The sequence below is a fragment of the Lissotriton vulgaris genome, chromosome 3_1 (assembly GCF_964263255.1).
Source record: "Lissotriton vulgaris chromosome 3_1, aLisVul1.2, whole genome shotgun sequence".
Taxonomy (NCBI): Eukaryota; Metazoa; Chordata; class Amphibia; order Caudata; family Salamandridae; genus Lissotriton; species Lissotriton vulgaris.
In genome coordinates, this window is record NC_141689.1 from 2,091,755,947 (window position 1) to 2,091,778,209 (window position 22,263).

The window sequence follows — 22,263 nt, forward strand, 5'->3', positions numbered from 1 at the left end:
GTTTTGTTGAAGGGGAGAAATGGATATGAGTGAAAATTTAATAGCTGCCTTAAGGGTAATACAGCAGGAAGGTAGGGAGGACATGCTGACACAAGCAGCACTTGAGGAAATGCTCCCCCCGAAGCGCCCACCACGGAGACAAGCGGCAAAAGGGGTTCAAATTGCAATTGAAGCCTGTCAACCGGCTTCTGTCAAGAAGAAGAAGGTGAGAGCTCGTTCCTTGAGCGCAGGTGCGGAAGCAGCTTTAAGACCTGTGGAGATGGAAAGGGGTACAGAGGAGCGTAGAGCGTCTTTCCTCACACGGCAGAAGGCAGCAAGTGACTTTGGAGCTGAGGTAAATGTGCAGGTGGCGGGGGTACCTTCAGGAGCGGCTAAGAAGGGTACACAGGTAGCCCTGAAGAGAAAAGGGAAAGAAAAAGCGATTAAGAAGGTGGCCCTTACGCAAGACAGAATAGGTGAACAGGGGTTGGCATTACCTTCCCACACCTTTAGCTGTCTTCCCGTGCGGGATGCGATGGGCAAGGACTATATGCAGAGTTCTGCCAGTCAGAACTTCATCATGAGAGGGGGGTTGGGTTCTTTAGTGGCATATTCAAGCGACAGCGAAGAAGAAATAGTTTATGACACGCAACCCACCAGTGCCCCCCTCATTCAGCTGATTCCTATCCCTATACCTCAGAATAGTGCCAGGCTGACAAGAGTGGTGGAGACTGGAGCGAGGAAGCCCCCATTGGATTCGGCGGTGGGGCATCAGACAGGTCAGCGAGAGGGCTCAGGTCAGGGGACTCAGGATGTGAGTGATTCTGAGGTAGAAGAAGAATATTATGAAGAGACTGACTCAGAAGTAGAGTGCGAGCAGGACCAAGGACATGGACTTGTGTCTAGGGATCAAGACGCCGGGCAATGGGACACTCAATATGTTTTTCCATGTGCACGCCCTTCACCATATGATATTCCACACAGGAAGAGCGCGCAGGGCGAGAGCGGAGACGGTCAGTTGCTTTGGGTGGAGCACCCAATTTTCACTGACAAACAAAATGTGCGCCATGTTTCCAGAGAGGTGGCTAACTCAAGAGTACAGCGCGACATGGTTGAAGCGCAAATGGTGAATTCTTTGAATGGGCCATTTGTTAATGCGGCTGCCCCTATAGTGTCAAGGTATACTGGGGAGCTTGATCAAGTTTACTCTAGCGAATCCAGAGCGGATTTTGTGCGATCAGATAGGCCTCAAGAGCGGAGTTCAAGTCTGATTTGGTCACAGTTTGATGGGGGGGTGGGAGACGGGGCTTGCCCAGGGACTAGTGCTGGTTTTCAAGGGAGTGGTGAGTTTAGTCAGGCATCCAGGAGTCAGGCTGGGAATTTCAAGAAAAGCAAAAAGAGTGTAAATTCAAAACAAAGTGTTGAAGGCAATGTGGGGAAAGAGGTCAGGATTGGGGGGGCAACACATTCTTCTTTGTTGTTCCAGAGGTCAAGTGCGGACTCTTCGGTTCAAAATGTGACACCACGGGACTATCAAGAGCGGATGGCTCCGACTGAATTACAGCGGAGGGCAGGACAGCTACCATGCGGTAAGCATCAATGGTGGGCAGTGTGGGATGAGGGAAGGAGCGACAGAGTGACTGTCAGGGAACTACCTGTGGTGGAGTTTGTGGGGGGAGGAGAGGGCAGAAAGATTGTGGTACCACGTGTCGTGGCAGTTCCAGGTAAGCTGCCGTCCAGTACAGCAACAGGCACGTTAGATTTACCCCAGGAGTTACCGGTCGTGGTGGGAGGGAATACAAAGGAGGCGGCATCCGATCAAAGAGTAACTGTTAATGTTAGGCAGAAGCTTCCCTAGATGGGTCTGGCGATGCCTTTGGGTTCCCACTGAGGAAATATAAATTTTATGGTCAAGTAATGTTCCCTAACGTGTACCCCACCGTCTCCATGTACCAGCTTAAAGTGCATGTAACTTCCCTCCTGTGCCAGCTATGAAGACGCAAATACATTTGCGTCCAACGTTAACATGTCCTCTTTCAGACCCACCCTGAATGGGTTGAATATTCCGTTCCTAAGTATGCTATGCCAACGTCTTTTTGTGGTGTACTTTACACGTTTTTCAGCTCTGGCGAAGTAGGCCCTGAATTCTGCCATCGAGCCTTTTTTCTGCCTTCTAACTCTGAACGCCTCAGCCCGGGCTGTCTCTGTACCCGTGACCTCTGCCTTACTTCCTGTGCGGCTAACGGCGCTTAGCTCAGCCTGCTGCCTGCCAAGACTGAATTCAACCTTCGAATTATCTGTTCCGCTCCTCGAAAATGCATTCCTACCTACTAGTTTAAGTAAACATCCCCCCAGCTGCAGAGCAAAGGGCCCGGCCTCACTGTCTCCATGCAAGTAATTCATAGCCTCTGTTACCATGGTAGGCCCATGCCCCCTCGCATCTCATGCAGACACTTAGACGCTTATACACGCATTCACAGTCAGTATAGAATAGCTTCTGCCCCAGAGACCTTTTCCTTCTAGATAATATGGTTCCTAAACATCAGATACCAGATATGATAGAGGTACGAGTTGATCTGACATGCCAGACTTCTGTATCTTTCCGCTGGTGTAAATGTCAAGTCCCCTGCACCCTCCAGTTTCACGTCAATCACACGTCATGCAGCTGCGCGCGCATCCAGGCCTCAGATTTTTGCTGACATTGCCAAATTCTGCTTTGTACCCACCTACTCGTGACACTCACATATGACGTTTCTAGCACACGCCCCTAGTTCACGCCTAGTTCACGCCTTCTAATTACGTATCACTACCACGTGTGTGCTCTTATCTTGCTTCTCTCAGCTGTTACGCCTACTGTATTGGTTTCTATTATATGATTTAAGTATATAAGCTATGTATTGTCAATAAAATATTGCTCTATCCCTTCCTGCACCCCAGTGGTGGCAGGAACACGATATCCGATCTGGTACCATGACCATTCCTTTTTAAGGAATAAAACCCCTAAGAACTCTAACACCACGGACTCTGCCTCTTTCTTTCCGATTGAGTTATTTTTGTTAAAGTACTTACCTGCATAGAAATTAGGACGGTAAATCAAATATTTACCACATTATTTTGGCGCCCGAATAGGGACCCCTCCCCCACCCCACGCGCCGGTAGGTGCGTTGCAAGCTTTGCCCCCTGCCATCAGTCAAGACGGAACTACGCGTACCCGCAGGATTTCCTGTTTCTCCCTCTGGCCCACGGAGGTGACGGAGACTGCGATCAGCACCCAGACGAGGCGGTGAGGAGTGCGGAGGATCCCGACCAGAGCCTAGCCGAAAGAAGCAAGGTCCGAGGTGTCAAGAGGCCCACCAGTTTCCGAAGTATCCACGTGTCGAGTCGAGTCGAGTCCAGTCCGGTCCAGTCCAGTCGAGTTTTCCGAGGCCTTCCGATTCCGTGCTTCCCGGTGACTACCATTGCTGGGACGTATCTAGACGGGTGCATTATTATGTATCCGGTAAAGACGGGTTTGGGTACACAAACACGGTCTGCACTGTTTTAGACAGTGTATCTGTACTGTTTAGCAGTATATCAGTTATTCAAGTTCTTGCACTGTCTTCGACAGTGTATCTGTGCTGTTTAGCAGTACATCCAGTATCTAGGGTAGAGATATATGTTCAAAATGTTTTTCATGTGATTAATGTCGTGGTGTGAGTGATTGTTTAATGTACATTATTGTGTTTTTGTGTAACTAGTCGTGTTCAGAGTTAAGTAGCAAGGATTGAGTATACAGTACTAAGTAAACAAGATGCCGTTTTTCAATAAATTAAAGCAGATAGGAACTAGGAAAGGGATACTAGAGGAAGAAATTCCTATCCCCCCTAGGGACACGCCTGGAAATTTCATGTACCATAAGCATGGCATAAACGCCATATTGTATCTAGATTTATGGGCCGATTATACTAAGCACCTAGAAGAAAGACACAGATGGCCCGTTACAGGAACGTGGGATGCTGAGTGCATCCTGAAAGTAGAAGAAGCACTATGGAGAAAGAAAGCCAGACAATCACAGAAAGATGCCATTGAATTATGGCGTAAAGAATCACATAAACGAGCCGAGAAAGAACTACGAAAAGAAGACAGACTTAGAGAGGCATCGGATAAAGTCCGAGAAAACGAATTAGTTACTGAAGGAATCCGAGTAAAAGCAGAACAAGTAGACCGCGCACGAAACAATCTTTAAAATGGCATGTACTTAGTGGCCGAGGGTTCGCCTGAAGCCACTTCAGAAATACCGAAAGATCTGCCGCCACCATTGGTTCCAACTAAAGTAAATCACAGGACTACTAAAGACATGTTTCTGAATTCCTATCTAGATGATGTAGCACCCGCTTACACCAATTCACGCGCCCCGCCTACTGACGGGGACGGAGGTGGCAACCCGCCTCCAGACCATATCCCGCCATTACCGCAACAAAGTTCCCCCGTCCGACAGCCTGTCGTCCCTCCACCCCCACCACTTCCCACACCTAAGGTTAAGATACCAAATCCGTTTTTGCCTGATCCTATTAAAAGACAAGTTCAAGTACACATACAGACTCCACAGAGGGATAATGCCCAAGCCTCCGCCTCAGGAGGTGCAACCGGGGGTTACCAGACCCCGCCAGCAACACACAGATTACACCTTAGGGACATGCAGAAGCACCCTACACTCCAGTCACCCCGTCTCGACATACTCAAAGAACAACTTCCAGTTTGCAGATACGATCCAGTACCCGGCAAAGATGATAGAATGTTGATAGCATCACTACGTTTGCGACAAGCTACAGATTACCTAGTGTTATTCTCAGGGATGACTGATCACCTAGATAGAATATATCATTTTGTCCTGACTGGGGAAAATCCTGAAAGTATTAAGGAGGCCCTGGCACATCAGAAAGTTGACACTCAAGCATATATATTACGTTTTTTCATAAATTGCTTAATAAGAGAACGAGACAGGCCTGAGACAGAACAGGATGAAATGGAAGCACTAAACAGGTGGGGTCAAAATATAGCCGAAGGAAAACATGATAAAGTGAATTGTATAGCTAGTATGTACAAGAAAATAAGAAAAGCAGTAATAGAAATACACGAAAAAGAAAAAGAAAATGCTTCCTCCGAGGAGGAGGAAGGACCTGAAGAACCAGAAACAACTACCGATACAATAGCGTATGTAGGTAAGGGAACTTACCTTAGGAAAGGCATTCGTCCAGAAAGCAAGAGAGTTTTTCTCTCTGGCATATCAAAACCGAATTCTCCTGAATATCTGTTTCAAGACACTGATAAAATGCTTCGAGAACGAATGGGGTACCATGTACTCAATTCTATGGATGAACAAGAACTAGCCCGGTCAGCAGTACTATGGGCTGACAATACTAATATATACAATGATGACACAGTAGCGCAGACATTTCTGAACCTATCCCCAGACGAGCAGAAATTAGCAGGTATATATATGATTCAGCACCTCCTCACGTTATACAGAAATAAACATTCTGATCCAGGTCCCTTACACGATACATTAGAAGCACTACTCATGGATAGATGGAGAGGCCTAAGTACTAAGTTAATCCAAATAATTCTAGAACAACGGCACAGATACAACACTTTCTTAGGCCCACAATATGTTCCCGCTCCACCCCCAGAAAGAAAAATGTATCTTATGGAGCGTTTAGAAAGACAGAACCCTTTACGAGAAGTACATCCAGTTATGGGTACCGATAATACCTTGAAACGTGTGTATGTATACGCACCTCTGACCAAGTTAGAACTATTGGAGATGAAGAAACTATTACCCTGTCACGATAAAGACCCTGCAGGTTTTCATAGAGAACTTAAAGACATGTTACTAATGGGAGATTACACATATGCTGATGTTATGAAATTATTAAAGGTATTGTTGCCCACAGGCATCTACGAGAAACTCAAGGAAAGAGAATGGGAGGTGGGAGACAAAAAGATTATATGGACAGAAATAGAAGACGAGGAAAAACTTCGTACTCCAGGGCTAGGCCTTGGGGAGAAAGCTAAAGCATTACCAGGTTTGATAGTACAGGTTTTGCCAAGATTACTGACCACTAAAAAGGAAGACTGGGACGCAATCTCAGCCTGTAAACAGAAACACGATGAAGATACTAGTGACTTCTATTCAAGATTCGAGAAATGTTTCATTATTAATAGTGGCCTAAAACCAGGTAGCGAGTCGTACCCGCATCTTTTTGTAACGAAATTAGTCGAGAATTCCTTGACATCAGTTAAGAACCGTGTATATAAGGTTGAGAGTACATGGCAAGCAAATACGCCATCCCAGATGTTACAGATGTTACAATACCACCAGAACAGAATCAGAGAAGAACAGGATCATGAACAGAGACGCATGAAAGACACGAAAATGAAAATGTTAGTGGCCTAGTCGGTTCCAGCCGACGGCCAGAGAAAGGGTACGGCCCAGACAGGAAATGCAGCAGCTCCCGTTAAAGGGACATGCAACTATTGCAAGCAGCCAGGTCACTACGTACATGAATGCCCAGTCCTGAAACACAATATAGCAACAGGTAAAACTAAAGAAAGACCGCATCCGCCTAGACAAGACCAGGGACAGCAACAGACTTCACAGAATGCACAACCTATGCATGCTCCACCACATACATGACAAAACGCAGCGGTATCACAGTCACAATCACAGCCACAGCCCATTGCCGCAAAGCAGCAAGTTTCACGGCAGATGTGCCAGTATGCCCAATCTGATTATCCCGATTATCAACGATACACATGAAACAGCCTAGAGAGGGAGGTTGGCTTGCCTCTTATTGAGGTTCCCGTAGATCAAGAGGGTCCTTACGTACACAGTCAAGTATTGGGAAAAGACAGAAAGTTTTTAATTGACACAGGGGCAAGCCGCACAACAATCAGCCATGATGAAGTCCCAGGGGCACCCCTCTCAGGCTTACAGAATGTTTCCCTTGGTTTTTCAGGACAGCCTATTATAAATGAGGTATCGAAACCCGTCCCCCTGGCTGTGGGTCCATTATCACGTGTTACAGACTTATTACTTACGAAATCATGTCCAGAAAATCTGTTAGGTATCAAAACATTGAAGGCTCTAGGAGCTGTGATATGTTGTTCTCCGGAAGGAGTTAGACTTTTCTTGCGTGACTTTAAGGGTCACTATGTATTACGAGAGTTTGATGTCAGATTGAAAAATGTACCAGAACACCTGTGGGCACAAGGCCCAACCGATGTAGGCTGCATGCACATTACACCATACCGTGTTACACTCAAGCCAGGTGTTGTTTTACCCCGAATCAGACAATACAAGTTACCACCCGATGCTGTAGTGGCTTTACTGGAAATCATTGAAGAGCTCATTGCCCAAGGAGTGGTCGTAGAGACCGACTCCAATATCTGTAATTCCCCTATCATTCCGATTCTTAAACGTACTGATCCCAATGCACCGCCAGTATATCGGCTGGTGATTGATTTACGAGAACTGAATAAATGCATCGTTCCACAGTACCCTGTGGTTCCCGACATCTCTTCCCTATTGACTGCTATTGATTCAGAAGCAACGTTCTTTACTGTAATTGACCTCAAGAACGCCTTCTTCAGTGTGCCCATTGATCCAGAGAGCCAATATCTCTTCGGATTCAGTTTAAATGGACGAAGTTTCAAATTTTCACGCGCACCTCAAGGATTCACAGAAAGCCCCAGCATCTATAGTCAAGCACTGAAAAGACAACTCGATTGTATTCAAATGCCAGTCAACACCGCCTTACTACAATACGTCGATGATCTGCTGATCACCGCACGAAGTGAACGCGAATGTGAACAAGCGTCACTGACAGTTTTACATTTCCTGGCCGACAAGGGACACAAGGTGTCTCCTTCGAAGCTATAATTCTGTGTTCAGCAAGTTGTGTACTTGGGTCACTTGCTGTCCAAAGTGGGGAGACAGCTCACTCCTGACCGTATCCAGTTAATTGTAAATATGCCACAACCCCAGACACAAAAGGAAGTGCGGGCCTTTATAGGCCTCACCTCGTACTGCAGACAATGGATTCCTCAGTATGCATTTCTAGCTAAACCACTCATTCAGTTGACAACACAGGAGGCAGCGACTTCGACTGTCCTTCCTTGGACTCAGGAACATACACAGGCCTTTGAGGAATTAAAGAAAGCTTTATGCCAAGCACCAGTTTTAGCAACACCGTGTTACAGCAAACCTTTTACACTTTTTGTTACAGAACGTGATGGTACAGCGTTGTCTGTCCTCACTCAGGATCAAGCAGGTTCACATAAGCCTTGCGCTTATTTTTCAAGTACATTGGATTCAGTGACCCAGGCACTCCCTGCGTGCTTAAAGTCAGTAGCAGCAACAGCACTAGCAATCAGACAGAGCGACTCAATTGTTTTAGGACATCCATTAACAGTACAAGTTCCACATTCTGTAGAGGTTCTTTTAAACCGAACCCAGACTCAACACTTGACTATAGCACGACTGACAGGTTATGAACTAACGCTATTCCAGCCACACATAGAAATCAGACGCTGCAGCATTCTGAATCCTGCAACATTGTTACCTTCGATTATGACAGATCCAGCCCCGCATGATTGTATAGAGATCATTAATGCAGTAACAAAGCCCCGACGAGACTTAACAGATGTTCCGTTGACAAATCCAGACCTGACACTTTATGTGGATGGTTCATGTATGAGAACAAGTACAGGAGAATTAGTGGCCGCGTATGCAGTGACCACTGAAACTGAAGTAAAAGAAACATATCGTATTGATACACTGTCTTCTCAAGCAGCGGAGCTCATCGCTCTGACCCGAGCCTGTATACTAGCCAAGAACCGAAATGTTAACATATACACTGATTCCCGTTATGCTTTCGGAGTCGTACACGACTTCGGAGTGTTATGGCAAGAACGAGGTTTTTTGACCTCTCACGGTGCCAAGATCCAACACGGTCCCCTCATTCAAGCACTGTTAGAAGCAATACATCTGCCTTCAGGCATATCCATCATGAAGTGTAAAGCACATACTAAAGTTACAGATTCTGTTTCCCAGGGTAACGACCTGGCAGACCAAACAGCGAAACATACAGCATTGACTCACATCCAGACAACTGACGTGACAAAGATCATAGTACCGACACATTGTATGGCAGTTAGGGATCCCACACTAGATGTAATCGATATTCAGACACATGCTACTCCAGATGAAATAAAGAAATGGACTGAACTAGGAGGGATTCAGACAGATCAAGGATGGATGACGAAGGGAAAATCTACATAGTTTCTCCCCGACTCTATGGTTCAAGTCATAATAAATACAGCACATAGTCCAGCACATCTAGGAGAAAAAGCTATGTTAGACAGTTTACAGAATCTCTGGTACAACAAACACTTACGAGCATCAGCAAAACAGAAAGTGCGTACTTGCATGATCTGTTGTCAGTTCAATCCAGGTAAAAGCGTCCCTGTAGAGCAAGGTGGATTCCATCCTCCCGATCACCCTTTTGAAGTCCTCCAGATGGATTATATCCAGATGGACCGTTGTCGAGGATTCAAGTACGTCCTCGTAGTTGTTTGTGCACTTTCCCGTTGGACCGAAGCATATCCAGTCCCAGATTACACTGCTCCGACCACTGCCAGGCAGCTGGTTCGAGAATTCTTCCCACGGTACGGCTTGCCTCGTGTCGTGTACTCAGATAACGGACAGCCATTCTCATCTGAGCTAATGAAACAGGTTTCCCTCCTGCTAGGATATCAGTGGAGATTCCATTATGTCCGACATCCCGAGGCCGCTGGCCTTGTAGAAAGGCATAACCAGACACTGATAACCCGCCTTGCTAAAATCTGTAAAGAGAAAGGGGTCGACTGGATAGTCGCCCTGCCCGTTGCACTGTTCTATATGAGAATGGTCCCCCATTCGAGATCAGGACTATCCCCGTATGAAGTGGTCTTTGGCAGACCACCGAATATGTGGGGGACGCCCATGCCTAAGAAAATAACCGATGTTGATTGTAACATGCTGACAGATTATCTTGCCTCCTTGATGTCTGCACTCCAATCATGTCGTTCACAGGTTGCTGCAGCCTTTCCCGACAACACTGATGTAAAGCCACACGATGTCCGTCCCGGAGATACAGTGTTAATTCGCAACTTCGACAGGAAAGCCCACTGGAGCCCCGCTGGAAAGAGCCGAAGATCGTCCTTCTTACCACGAGGACCGCCATCAAAGTGGAAGGCCGAAAGGGGTGGATCCACACGAGTCATATTAAAAAATGTAATGAACTGTTGCCAGAAACTGACTCGTCCACCCCCTCAAAGGACTGCCTCGATACTAAAGACTTCAAAGTTCCAAAAAGAGAGAAAACTCCCCAAGAGGAGTATCGAACAAAACTTCGATCTAGCAAGTCAGACAGTTTAATTGTTTAAGTCCTCCCCTAGGTGAATCGGTTAAATAGTTTCTGACATGTATCCCCTAGATCGAGATAGAGAGAGAGAGAGACAACTCAAGAAACGTACATATTGTAAATCACTCCGCAGTCACTGTATAGTGACATTATTGATTATGTTTTTTCTAAGTCTCCTGATTATTGTTGCCAGTATATTGCTTCCCATATATTACCCTATCTTCAAGCGTGAACAACCTTCTTACAATGTCACTGCCGAACATTCTTTTAGTGAGTTACCTCCCCATGAACTATCTTACAGACTTGCGCTGCGCAACAATACATTCATTAGTATGTTACATCACTCCCATCAGACTAACAATGCTACAAACTGTTGGATATGTGGCCGACTCCCTCCCTATCAGAAATACAAGGGAGTTCTGCCTCTCTTTCCGTACCCGTTCACTCACAATGGCTCCTGTGGTGCATGGTTTAGAATAATTAATTCCTTAGATCCTGATATTGCTGTTTTCAAAGGAAACTGGGTTTGGGGAAACTTGAACTTAGTTCTGCTTAACGCCTGTTACCCTGACAAGAAGGGACTTCCCATTAGAATAGGAACTGATCTAGAAAATGAAGTATATGGATTAGGTAATTATACAATTAACCTTATGATTCTTACTGTCGAATCCGAAGCTGCACCAGTTCTCCCTGCTATGTCAGTATTACCAGTCACTGGCGATTTATGTGTCAGAAAGAAGGGTTCAGTACACTTAGGTCATAGTAAATGTACTACTGTGGTCGAATTCAGTGATCAAGGCAAGTCTTCCTTTAGAGCTACTCGTCATTCCTACTTTGTTTGTGGCCATACCGCATACATACGCTTACCTCCAGATTGGGATGGTACCTGTTACATTGCATTCCTTCTGCCCCCTGTTTTTCTAGCCCCTCCTGATTATCACAGAAATACAAATCTAGTAAAGAATAGACTCCGAAGAGATCTCCCGATTGTCGACTATACTGAAACGGCATGGGAGCAATACACAGATTTCAATAAAGGATTCTTTTTCTTCACAGGCCCCGTCCAAAATAGTAAACTAATACGCAGATTAACTAGAACACTTGAAGCAGTAGTGAATGAAACTGCCTCCGCTCTAGGCAACTTAACAGAGGAGCAGTCCGCCATGCGGGTTGTTGTTCTTCAGAATCGTCTTGTTATTGACGTCATCTTGGCAGATAGAGGCGGAGCTTGTAAGGTCATCGGGTCAAGTTGCTGTGTTTTCATTCCAGAAAACGCGCCAATGGTATACCAAGCTATTACACGTCTTCATAAAATTGCAAGTTTGATACATCAGAATCCAGGCACCTGGACTTGGTCCGGTTGGTTCTGGACCACGTTGACCGCTTGGGGATGGAAGATCCTATCCTTCCTAGGCATTGCCCTTGTCATAGTATTCAGTTGCTGCCTGTGCCTTCAGTGTGGGCCAGCGATTTGTGGTCTGTGCGCCACATCGTGCATTGCACATTCCAGTTTTCACTCAAAACGCGAAAAGAAGAAAGAAGAGCAAATGATGTTACAAGAACAGACTGATCGATTCATGAGGATCGATGTATCATGAAGGGTCCGTAGGGAACAAGGAGGGAATGAGGAAATATAAATTTTATGGTCAAGTAATGTTCCCTAACGTGTACCCCACCGTCTCCATGTACCAGCTTAAAGTGCATGTAACTTCCCTCCTGTGCCAGCTATGAAGACGCAAATACATTTGCGTCCAACGTTAACATGTCCTCTTTCAGACCCACCCTGAATGGGTTGAATATTCCGTTCCTAAGTATGCTATGCCAACGTCTTTTTGTGGTGTACTTTACACGTTTTTCAGCTCTGGCGAAGTAGGCCCTGAATTCTGCCATCGAGCCTTTTTTCTGCCTTCTAACTCTGAACGCCTCAGCCCGGGCTGTCTCTGTACCCGTGACCTCTGCCTTACTTCCTGTGCGGCTAACGGCGCTTAGCTCAGCCTGCTGCCTGCCAAGACTGAATTCAACCTTCGAATTATCTGTTCCGCTCCTCGAAAATGCATTCCTACCTACTAGTTTAAGTAAACATCCCCCCAGCTGCAGAGCAAAGGGCCCGGCCTCACTGTCTCCGTGCAAGTAATTCATAGCCTCTGTTACCATGGTAGGCCCATGCCCCCTCGCATCTCATGCAGACACTTAGACGCTTATACACGCACTCACAGTCAGTATAGAATAGCTTCTGCCCCAGAGACCTTTTCCTTCTAGATAATATGGTTCCTAAACATCAGATACCAGATATGATAGAGGTACGAGTTGATCTGACATGCCAGACTTCTGTCTCTTTCCGCTGGTGTAAATGTCAAGTCCCCTGCACCCTCCAGTTTCACGTCAATCACACGTCATGCAGCTGCGCGCGCATCCAGGCCTCAGATTTCTGCTGACATTGCCAAATTCTGCTTTGTACCCACCTACTCGTGACACTCACATATGACGTTTCTAGCACACGCCCCTAGTTCACGCCTTCTAATTACGTATCACTACCACGTGTGTGCTCTTATCTTGCTTCTCTCAGCTGTTACGCCTACTGTATTGGTTTCTATTATATGATTTAAGTATATAAGCTATGTATTGTCAATAAAATATTGCTCTATCCCTTCCTGCACCCCAGTGGTGGCAGGAACACGATATCCGATCTGGTACCATGACCATTCCTTTTTAAGGAATAAAACCCCTAAGAACTCTAACACCACGGACTCTGCCTCTTTCTTTCCGATTGAGTTATTTTTGTTAAAGTACTTACCTGCATAGAAATTAGGACGGTAAATCAAATATTTACCACACCACTTATCAGAAAAAAATAAACAGCGAATTTGGAATCACGAGTTTGTAGATATATTCAAGTTGCTTCACCGAGATCTACAGGCCAAAGAGGTGTCAAAAGAGGAAGAATGGGAGTTGGCGCGACGTCCCAGGGTGCCTCGCACGATTGAGAACTGGACCTCAGCTTTCTTGATTTATGCGAGCATCTACTGTGAAAGGTATCCTGAAAGATCTGTGGCATTGTACAAATATATGGACATAGTCAGGAAGGCACATTCACATTTTGGTGGATACTCTTGGCTGAATTATGACGAGGAATTTAGAGCTCGTATTAGCATCTGTGTAGATAAGCCTTGGGGTGATGTGGATTCAGAGTTGTGGCTTCAATGGATGTCCATGTCTCATCCGTCAGCTACGACGCATACAGCGAGTGGCTTGCCAGTCCCATACCGGCCCTTTCTATGGCGTCCCGCTCAATTTGGAGCGGGTACAGGGGGAAGAGGTTTCTCTTCAGGTACAGGAGCCTGCTGGAATTACAACAGGGGCATGTGCAACAGGCCATTATGCCGTTTCAAACCCGACTGTTCCCATTGTGGGGGACGGCATCCGCTTACGCAATGTAATGCACCGGCAGGGAATTTCGGTGGGTACAGAGGCGGTGACCAGCAGCGGTTCCCAGAGCTGGGGGGCTGGGCAACAAGAGGCAGAGGTGCCCCTTTCCATACTTTCCCGAAAGGCGCCTACTCCAATTAAATTGAACAACTTAGTGCCCTGGTTGAATAGATATCCTGGTACTGATTCAGCAGCTCGATTGTTCTGGGGGTTTCAAGAAGGTTTTAAACTGGGATACCAGGGACCCAGGCACCAGAGGTGGGCGGACAATTTACGTTCGGCGAAGGAACTGCCGGAGGTGGTCCATAAGAAGCTTGCAACTGAAATCGAAGTTGGTAGAATAGCGGGCCCTTTCCGGCATTGCCCTTTGCCGAATCTGATGGTCTCCCCTCTTGGAGTTATTGCCAAGAAAGCTGCTGGAGAATATAGGATGATACAGCATTTATCCTGGCCAGAGGGGGGATCTGTCAATGATTTTATATCAGAAGTCGACACATCAGTATCCTACAAAACAGTCGATCAGGCAATGGAGCTTGTGACGAAAATGGGCAAGGGAGCTGAAATGGCTAAATGTGATGTTCAATCTGCTTTACGTTTAATGCCAATTCACCCTACTGACTTTGAACTATTAGGAATGTTCTTTGAAGGACATTATTTTGTCGACAAGGTATTGCCAATGGGCTGTGCGGCCTCTTGTGCGATTTTTGAAATGTTCAGCACATTCATACAATGGATTTTTTCCCAGACGTGTCCTGAAAGTGTCAGTTGTCACTACTTAGATGACTTTCTGTTCATAGGAAAAGCAAACACTGGGCAATGTAAACAGGCATTGATGCATTTTCAGAGATGGGCTGAAGTTTTGTGGGTCCCGTTAGCACCAGACAAGACCGAGGGACCGGATACAGTCATAACCTTTTTGGGCATAGAGTTGGATACCAAACAGATGTATGCGCGCCTCCCACGGAGTAAAATCTGTGAAATTAAGGCTTTTCTCCTCACGATTATGGATACCACTAAGATTGAAGTGAGGCAGGTGCAGCGTTTGTTGGGTTATCTGAACTTTGCTTGCCGGGTGGTGAGGGCAGGGAGGACGTTTTGTCGACGTCTAGGCATGGCTTTATCGGGAGCGTATCTCCCACACCACAGAGTGCGAGTGACGAAACACATCAAGGAAGATTTGCGAGTGTGGCTGTGCTTCCTGGACAATTTTAATGGTGTACCTTTACAGTTTGTGGATGACAACTTCATTTGGCAAGTTCAAATATACTCAGATGCAGCGGGATCCATTGGTTTCGGTATCTTCTGGGAAGGCAGGTGGTGTGCAGAGGGTTGGCCAGTACATTGGAAGAGTCAAGGCAGGAGCATAGCCTTTTTGGAGCTTTTTCCACTGATTGTAGCATTACTAGTGTGGGGCGAAGAATTTCAGAACAGGTCAGTGTTATTTCATGTTGACAACATGGCAGTGGTGAACTTGATAAATAACCAAAAGGCTAAGGATGTTAGAGTGTTGCAACTACTGAGGATGTTTATGCTTTTAAGTCTGAGTTTCAACATGATGCTTAAGGCTAAACACGTCCCAGGGGTTAATAATTCCATCGCTGATGCTCTTTCCCGATTTCAGTGGCAGAAGTTCCGCGAGCTGGCGCCTGGGCAAGATTTCCACAAAACGACAGTGCCGCACAACATATGGGCCCTAGGGGAGTGAGGATACGTCAGATAGTCGAACAGTCCATTGCCCCTTCGACTAGAAGAAGCTATGTGCAGGCGTGGCAAGAGTTTGTACAGTACTCACAGAGTTTGGGCAGATCTGAGTCAGTGGGGAAGGTCAAAGGTAGTATCTGTGATTTTGTTTTGACTCTCATAGATAAAGGTTTGTCACATACAACCATAGCAGGAAAACTGTCAGGTTTATCATTTTACGGTCAGTTGTTCTGGGGTTTTGACCCGGTTGAGGATCAATTAGTTAGAAGAATGTTGAAAGGTGTACAGAGGGGGTCAAGTGTTGTTCAGCAGCCGTGAGCTCCCATCACTTTTGACTTATTGCAGAAGTTGTTAGATCAGTTGGGTTTAATTTGTTATGATCTTTGGGAGGTGGGGCGTTTTAGGTTAGCTATGATTTGGATGTTCTTTGGGGCTTTCAGGGTGTCGGAAGTTTTGGGGGTGGGAGAGGACACAGGTTTATCCAGTGTTGAGATTTCGGTAAGAGAACACAGATTAGGAATTTGGGTGAGGAGGTCGAAAACAGATCAGCTAGGCAGAGGGACGTGGGTTTTTCTGAACAGGAGTGGGGTAGCAGACTGTTGCCCGGTGCAAGAGTGGGTTCATTTTGCTTCTGGGGACAAGTTTCAGAAGGGACCGATTTTCATACATGAATCTGGGAGGAAGATTACAAGTTCTCAATTCTTAGCAGTGTTAAGAAAAGCGCTGACCTTTATGGGGGAAAACCCGTAGTTTTTTGCCACACACTCTTTTCGGATAGGGGCGGCTACAGAGGCTGGCAGGTTGGGTTTAGGTGTGGATGTGCTGAAACGCATAGGCAGATGGAAATCTAGCAGCTACAAAAGTTATGTTAGAAAATGATTTTTCTGTTGTTTTATAAAACTGATAGGTTGTGTAGGTCTAATTTTCATTTCATTCCAGGTACAGTGCGGGGGGCAAATTCGAAGTTTAAGAAACAGACCTGGATGGTGGGACATTCGTTTATAAAGTGGGCAGCCCTGTTTGCGGAGAAGCAGATTTACGGACGGTCATTGGGTATCCCTAGCGCGACGCACAAGGTAGTATGGAAGGGTAAAGGAGGAATGAAGTGGGTTGATTTGTTTCCTACTCTATCACAAATGTTCCACGTACGAGGATGCCCGGATCAACTGGTAATACATCTGGGTGAGAATGACTTGGTTAAAATGTCAGGACTCACGCTCATCAAGCAAATGCAACTTGACTTAACAGTTTTAAGGATAAATTGGCCGACCACTCGTGTGTTTTGGACTGAGTTCGTTTACAGACAATCGTGGCGGCAGGCCAGATCCCATGGAGCAGTCGAAAAGGCCAGGAGAAAACTAAATAAAGCCATGAAAGTTTTTTGTAAGGTTATGAAGATTGGGGTTTTGCGACATGAGAGCATCTCGGGTAGCGAGAGTCACCTTTTCCGGGATGACGGGGTCCATCTGTCCCAGATAGGCATGGCCTACTATTTAGTGGAAATAAGAGACATGCTTGCACAAGAACTACAGGTCAACGTTTGGTGCAATTCCAAGTTATGAACAAGATGTTTGTGCTATTTTAGGTGGGGACAGGAAAACTCGTTGGTTTTCCTGGGTGGCATAAAATCCCCAGGGATGAGAAGCCTAGAGCGGGCTCCTCTAGTTATTAGTTAGATAGGGGGAATTAGACACAACAATGGAGGGGAAAAATGGAAGGAAAATGTTGGGGAAGTTATTGATGATTAGTTGATGGTTTCGGTATAAAGTCCAAATTTTGAATGAAATGAGATAAATAAATAAATAAATAAATGGTTTGCGTTCAAATGCCAAAGTTACATGATTGATGATCTGTTGGGAAATTTTATGATTATTTATATCCTGAATAAAGTGCTATAACAAAGCGAGTGGTCTGAATTCATGGGCAAAGACCTCCAACTTCGAAACAGCAACGCCGAAAGCGGTTGCACAGTGCATGTGCGACAAAAACGCAAACAAAACTTTATTACACAGAGAGACGGACACAATGGGAATCGGACCACGAAGAAATAAAGAAGAAATGGGTAATACTTAGGGAATTAAAAAAAACTAAAGCGATAAGTCAATGAAACAGAACAACTCCAACTAGAGGAAAATAAGCTTAATATTGAATAAAGTAAATAGAAGGCGACATAATTCCGGAAATATGTCATGGAAAAAGAAGACGGACTACCCACGAGGACGCTACTCAAGGAAATCGAAACACAAAAAAAGTGAATGGCAGTTAAAATTCAGAGACTCAACTCAAAGGAATAAAGGACGCCTGCGCTTGGAATTGTATTCGTATAGGTTGTTTCGAAAAAGCAACACTCAGTTCACAATACCGGGCTCAGTTACTTGCCTTTCCTCTCCGATGAAGTCCGACGGTCTCTTTCTATTTTCAGTACCGTAGTTCTCCGTCTGACTTGAACTGGAAGTTCAAACGGCAAAGCGTGCTATGTTATAAGCTGCAAAGTGATCAGCGAGGGGGGGGGCGGGAACGGGCACAGGACGGGGGGGGCGGGCGGGAACGGCGTACGGACTGCGGAAGGGAGGGGGGGAGGATAAATAAAGCACCACGAGCACAGGGAGGGAGGGGGGCGGGAACGGGCACAGGACGGGGGGGACGGGAACGGCGTACGGACTGCGGGGCCATTCATGCCTAAAATAATAAATAAAGCACCACGAGCACAGGGAGGGGGGGAATGGGCACAGGAGGGGGGGGGCGGTAACGGCGTACGGACTGCGGGGCCATTCATGCCTAAATAAACAAGCAGCGTTTCACTCTCCCCAGAAGCAGCGCTGATGTCTCTGTTGGTACAGCTGAGTGACTGCGCCACAGTACCCAATTCTCCAAGTTCCCTGAGAGGGAAAACCCATAGAGCAGAGTGAATTCGCAGGGTAAAGCGCGAGCCGGTGTACGCCACAGAGTGTCACAGTTACCACGCTATCTCTAAAGATGACATATTTTCTCCGGCTATGTAGTAGGTGCAGTCTGACGTGCATGGAATTATCATAATGAAGAAGTGCTACTATTAAAAGGCAAAACTGTATTAATTATAAACAGTCTTATATTCGTAGACATGTTTTTGTGCGTTTGCAAGTGCTTTTAATGCCTCTATGCGTGTCATACATTATTTAAATATTTGAATACCTGTAACACGTCTAGTGTTTCGGTTTTATAGCAGATTTAACAAGTCAGGTCCCGGGCCGTGCTGTGATTGGCTGACGTCACGGGGGTGTCCCGGGCCGGCAGCCAATCACAGCGCGGCCCAGGACAAAGGGGCGGGGCTTAAAAAAAGAACGAGAAACGCCCCCGAATCGCGTTTTCGCAAGAAAGCGTGATTGACAGCCTCTGTCTCCCAATGGCTAGTCTCCATTTATGGAGCTAGCCAATTGGAAACAGAGGCGGTCTGAACATCCCTACTGAAAACAAAAGTTTTCAAACTGGGAGGGGCACTTCGTGCCCCTCGCCAGGTCGAAACCTAAAAAGGGCAGACCCACACAATCAAGGGAGAACTACATTTAAGAACTGCTCCACAGTTGATTATATTTTTTTATACAATCAGCTTGCTTGCAAAATTGAAAATGTTGAAACCAAAACAGACGACACAAGTGATCATTCATTACTCCAGGTAGAACTCAATGTCACTACCAAAGATCGAGAAAGAATTATAACGGTCTCCCAATCAACAGGCACCGAAGAACACGCCCTGGTGAGAAGAATAAAATGGAACACTAACCAGGTGAGGGCTCTAAAACATTGGAAAGAAAACCAAGAACACACAGGGAACAACCCTGGTGTTGCGCCTAACAGGGAAAATTGGTCAGAGTGGACAAATGACCTGAAAAGATTCCTGAAGACAGTTGAGCCCAATTCTAAGGAGATGGCCATTACACAATCCAAGGACAATAATAAAAAATTGATTGATATAACTCGCAGCTTAAAAAGGGCAAAAAAAGCATATAAGATCGCAGGCTCGCAAAAATACACGGGACAAGTACAATGAATTGCACAAAGAACAGAAACAACTGCTCTAGACAATCAAGCAAAATAGGCTTGAAGAAGAATGGATTAAAATCCACGAATTAACAAGACCTCACAGACAACGACAACTCTGGCATTATATAGCAGAGTTGGATAATAATAAAGTAGTCCGGAGTAATGCCGTACACGCTGACGCATGGGTGAGACATGTGGACGCAATATACATGGAGAAGGAAGAGTGCATTAAACGTGGAAGTTCCATGGTGTACATAGAGAGCACAAACAACGATGCAGAACCCACAACCCCCACAAACCTAGCTATGTTTAAAGACCAGGACGTAAGAGCTGCTGAAAAAGTGATCAAAAAGATAAGGAAAGATGGGGGACCAGGACTTAATGGCCTGCCGGCTGCGATGTTCAGGGAAGATCCAACTTATTGGGGGAGAGTTCTATCTGGCTTATTCACCGAATGCCGATTACAGGGCAAGGTGCCAGACTAGTGGCGTGGGTCAATTCTACAACCCATATTCAAGAAGGGCGATAACGCAGAACCGAAGAACTACAGACTAATAGCCCTGCTGGACATCGAAGGGAAAGCCTATGCAAATACCCTGCTGACAGAATAAACCAGTTGGGTCGAAGAAAACAAAATTCTTCCCTTCCATCAAACAGGGTTCCGCAAAGGCTGCTCGACAATCGACAACATTACGGCAATATCATATCTAGGTCAGCAAGCCAATTGCAAGGACAAGAAACCAGTCTATGCCTGCTTTATAGATTATTCAGCAGCATTTGACGGAGTGCCACGTTGCAAGCTTTGGTCCAAATTGCGCAACTGACAAATTCCATCTGGCCTCCTCAATCCCATTATCTGACTATATAGCAATACATGGATCAGAGTCAAACTGTTAAACAACATTACAACAAAAAAGTGCTTTACAATTCGGGGCTTAAAACAGGGATGCGTACTTGCCCCAACACTTTTTAACTTATATACAGCAGACTTGGGCAAGACGATCCAAAATGCTAACCCAGCAGTTTCAAAAATTGGGGATGACAAAATTCAAATTTTACAATATGCGGATGACCTAGTGGTGATGGATCACACGAAAACAGGTTTACAAAGGGGCCTTAATGCTCTAAATGATTACAACCTGAATAATGAAATAATTATAAATCCAGAAAAGACCAAAGTATTGATCTATGGGAATTGTTTAAAAAAAACATTCCTAAAATGGCATGTGGGAAAAGAGACAATAACTGTCTAAAAGTTTTACAATTACCTTGGGTGCTGGTTGAGCGACTCAGGAAAAGCTACTATGCATTTACATAAAATGAAATCTAAGGTGGAGTCCACAATATATGCTTTGTGCAAGCTACAAGAGAAAATGCAGAGCCCCACCACCATCCCAATCAGAAAGGTGCTACAATCAAAAATAAGGGCAGTCGCGGGATACGCCGAGCAGGATTTCCCCGGCAAAATGAGCATAATGATGGATAAAGCACAGTGTCGGGCATTTAAACGTATTTTCAAACTACCGAAATACACCCGCAATAGCGGGATTCGCCTGGAATTCAGCTTGATGCACATGAGCAAAGAATGCCTAGGTACGCATGCAAAATACTAGTCTTCAGAACTCAATGCGCTGGACGGAACCTTGAAGAGAAGGTTGAAACCCATTTATGAAGGCTTACCCAACCCATGCCAGGCTTATCTGCAGGAAGCAGTGGAAGTTTTGGACTTGGTAACACAAAACTGGAGCCAGGAAGGTATAACCTACCCGATTATCAAAAAGGCAATAAACAAACAATGCTATCGATTGTCAAGAGAAATCGATTTAACAAATCTTGAAAAAGGAAGAGGTCAATCTGGGGTGATAGCAACTTACAAGGACCACAAATCCCAGCCTTATCTTGATCAAGCACCGGGGAGAAAGGCCCTAAAAAACATTCAATGGACTAGACTTGTATTTCTTCCAATAAAAGAACTACATCCGGGCTGGAAAACCTTGCAAAATAAAATCTGCTGCAGAATATGCAACTTCAAAACAGAATCATTGCTACATCTGATGTGCTGCTGCACGGGGCTCTTACAATCTCGTGGGAAGCTACTAAAGCCAATATGGCTACGCAAAGGTGTTCGAACAACAAAAGAAGCAGTTACAGCCATATTCTCTTGCACATTAACAACCGATCTGGCCAGATTCGGGAGATATATGCAGGACGTTCATTCCAGACTTGACAAAGACAATGAAAATGATAATTGCACAAAAATAGTCTCGATGTGCACAAACAAAGTGACACTTCGGTGATAATGTCTTTTTAAATTTAATTAACTTTTTAACTTTTATACTATGTCCATATTGTTTTATGTTCTTCTATGGAAAGAAAAGAGTCATAATTGCTATTGAATCACTTCCTTTCTTATTTTGCTATATTGCAAATGGTTTTAAGTAACTGTGCAATAAATACATTTTTGACTTGGCTCTGAAGCACTGGGGTATCACCAGCACATGGGCTGACCCAGGCTCAGCAAACCTAGGCTCGCTGTAAAGGAGGTCTTTTTCCCATTAGATCAGATGTGACCCTGACTGATCACCTGCTGCCTGGACTGCAGCCTGTCACCTCAGCCCCTCAAGAGATGGGTATGTTCTCTGCTGTTCACAAAATTCCTCCCTGGCGGGCCCCCCTTCCTGCTACCAATGGG

At 45.5% G+C, this 22,263-nt stretch overlaps 1 protein-coding gene across 1 annotated transcript; it reads left to right on the forward strand.

Moving 5' to 3' along the window:
- On the forward strand, positions 1-17,113 carry LOC147728848 (uncharacterized). The gene is made up of 2 exons (XM_086963351.1): positions 1-1,568; positions 16,491-17,113. The coding sequence occupies exons 1-2, from the start codon at positions 20-22 to the stop codon at positions 17,111-17,113; spliced, it is 2,172 nt and encodes a 723-aa protein (XP_086819477.1). The 5' UTR covers positions 1-19.
- Positions 17,114-22,263: the final 5,150 nt, after the last annotated feature.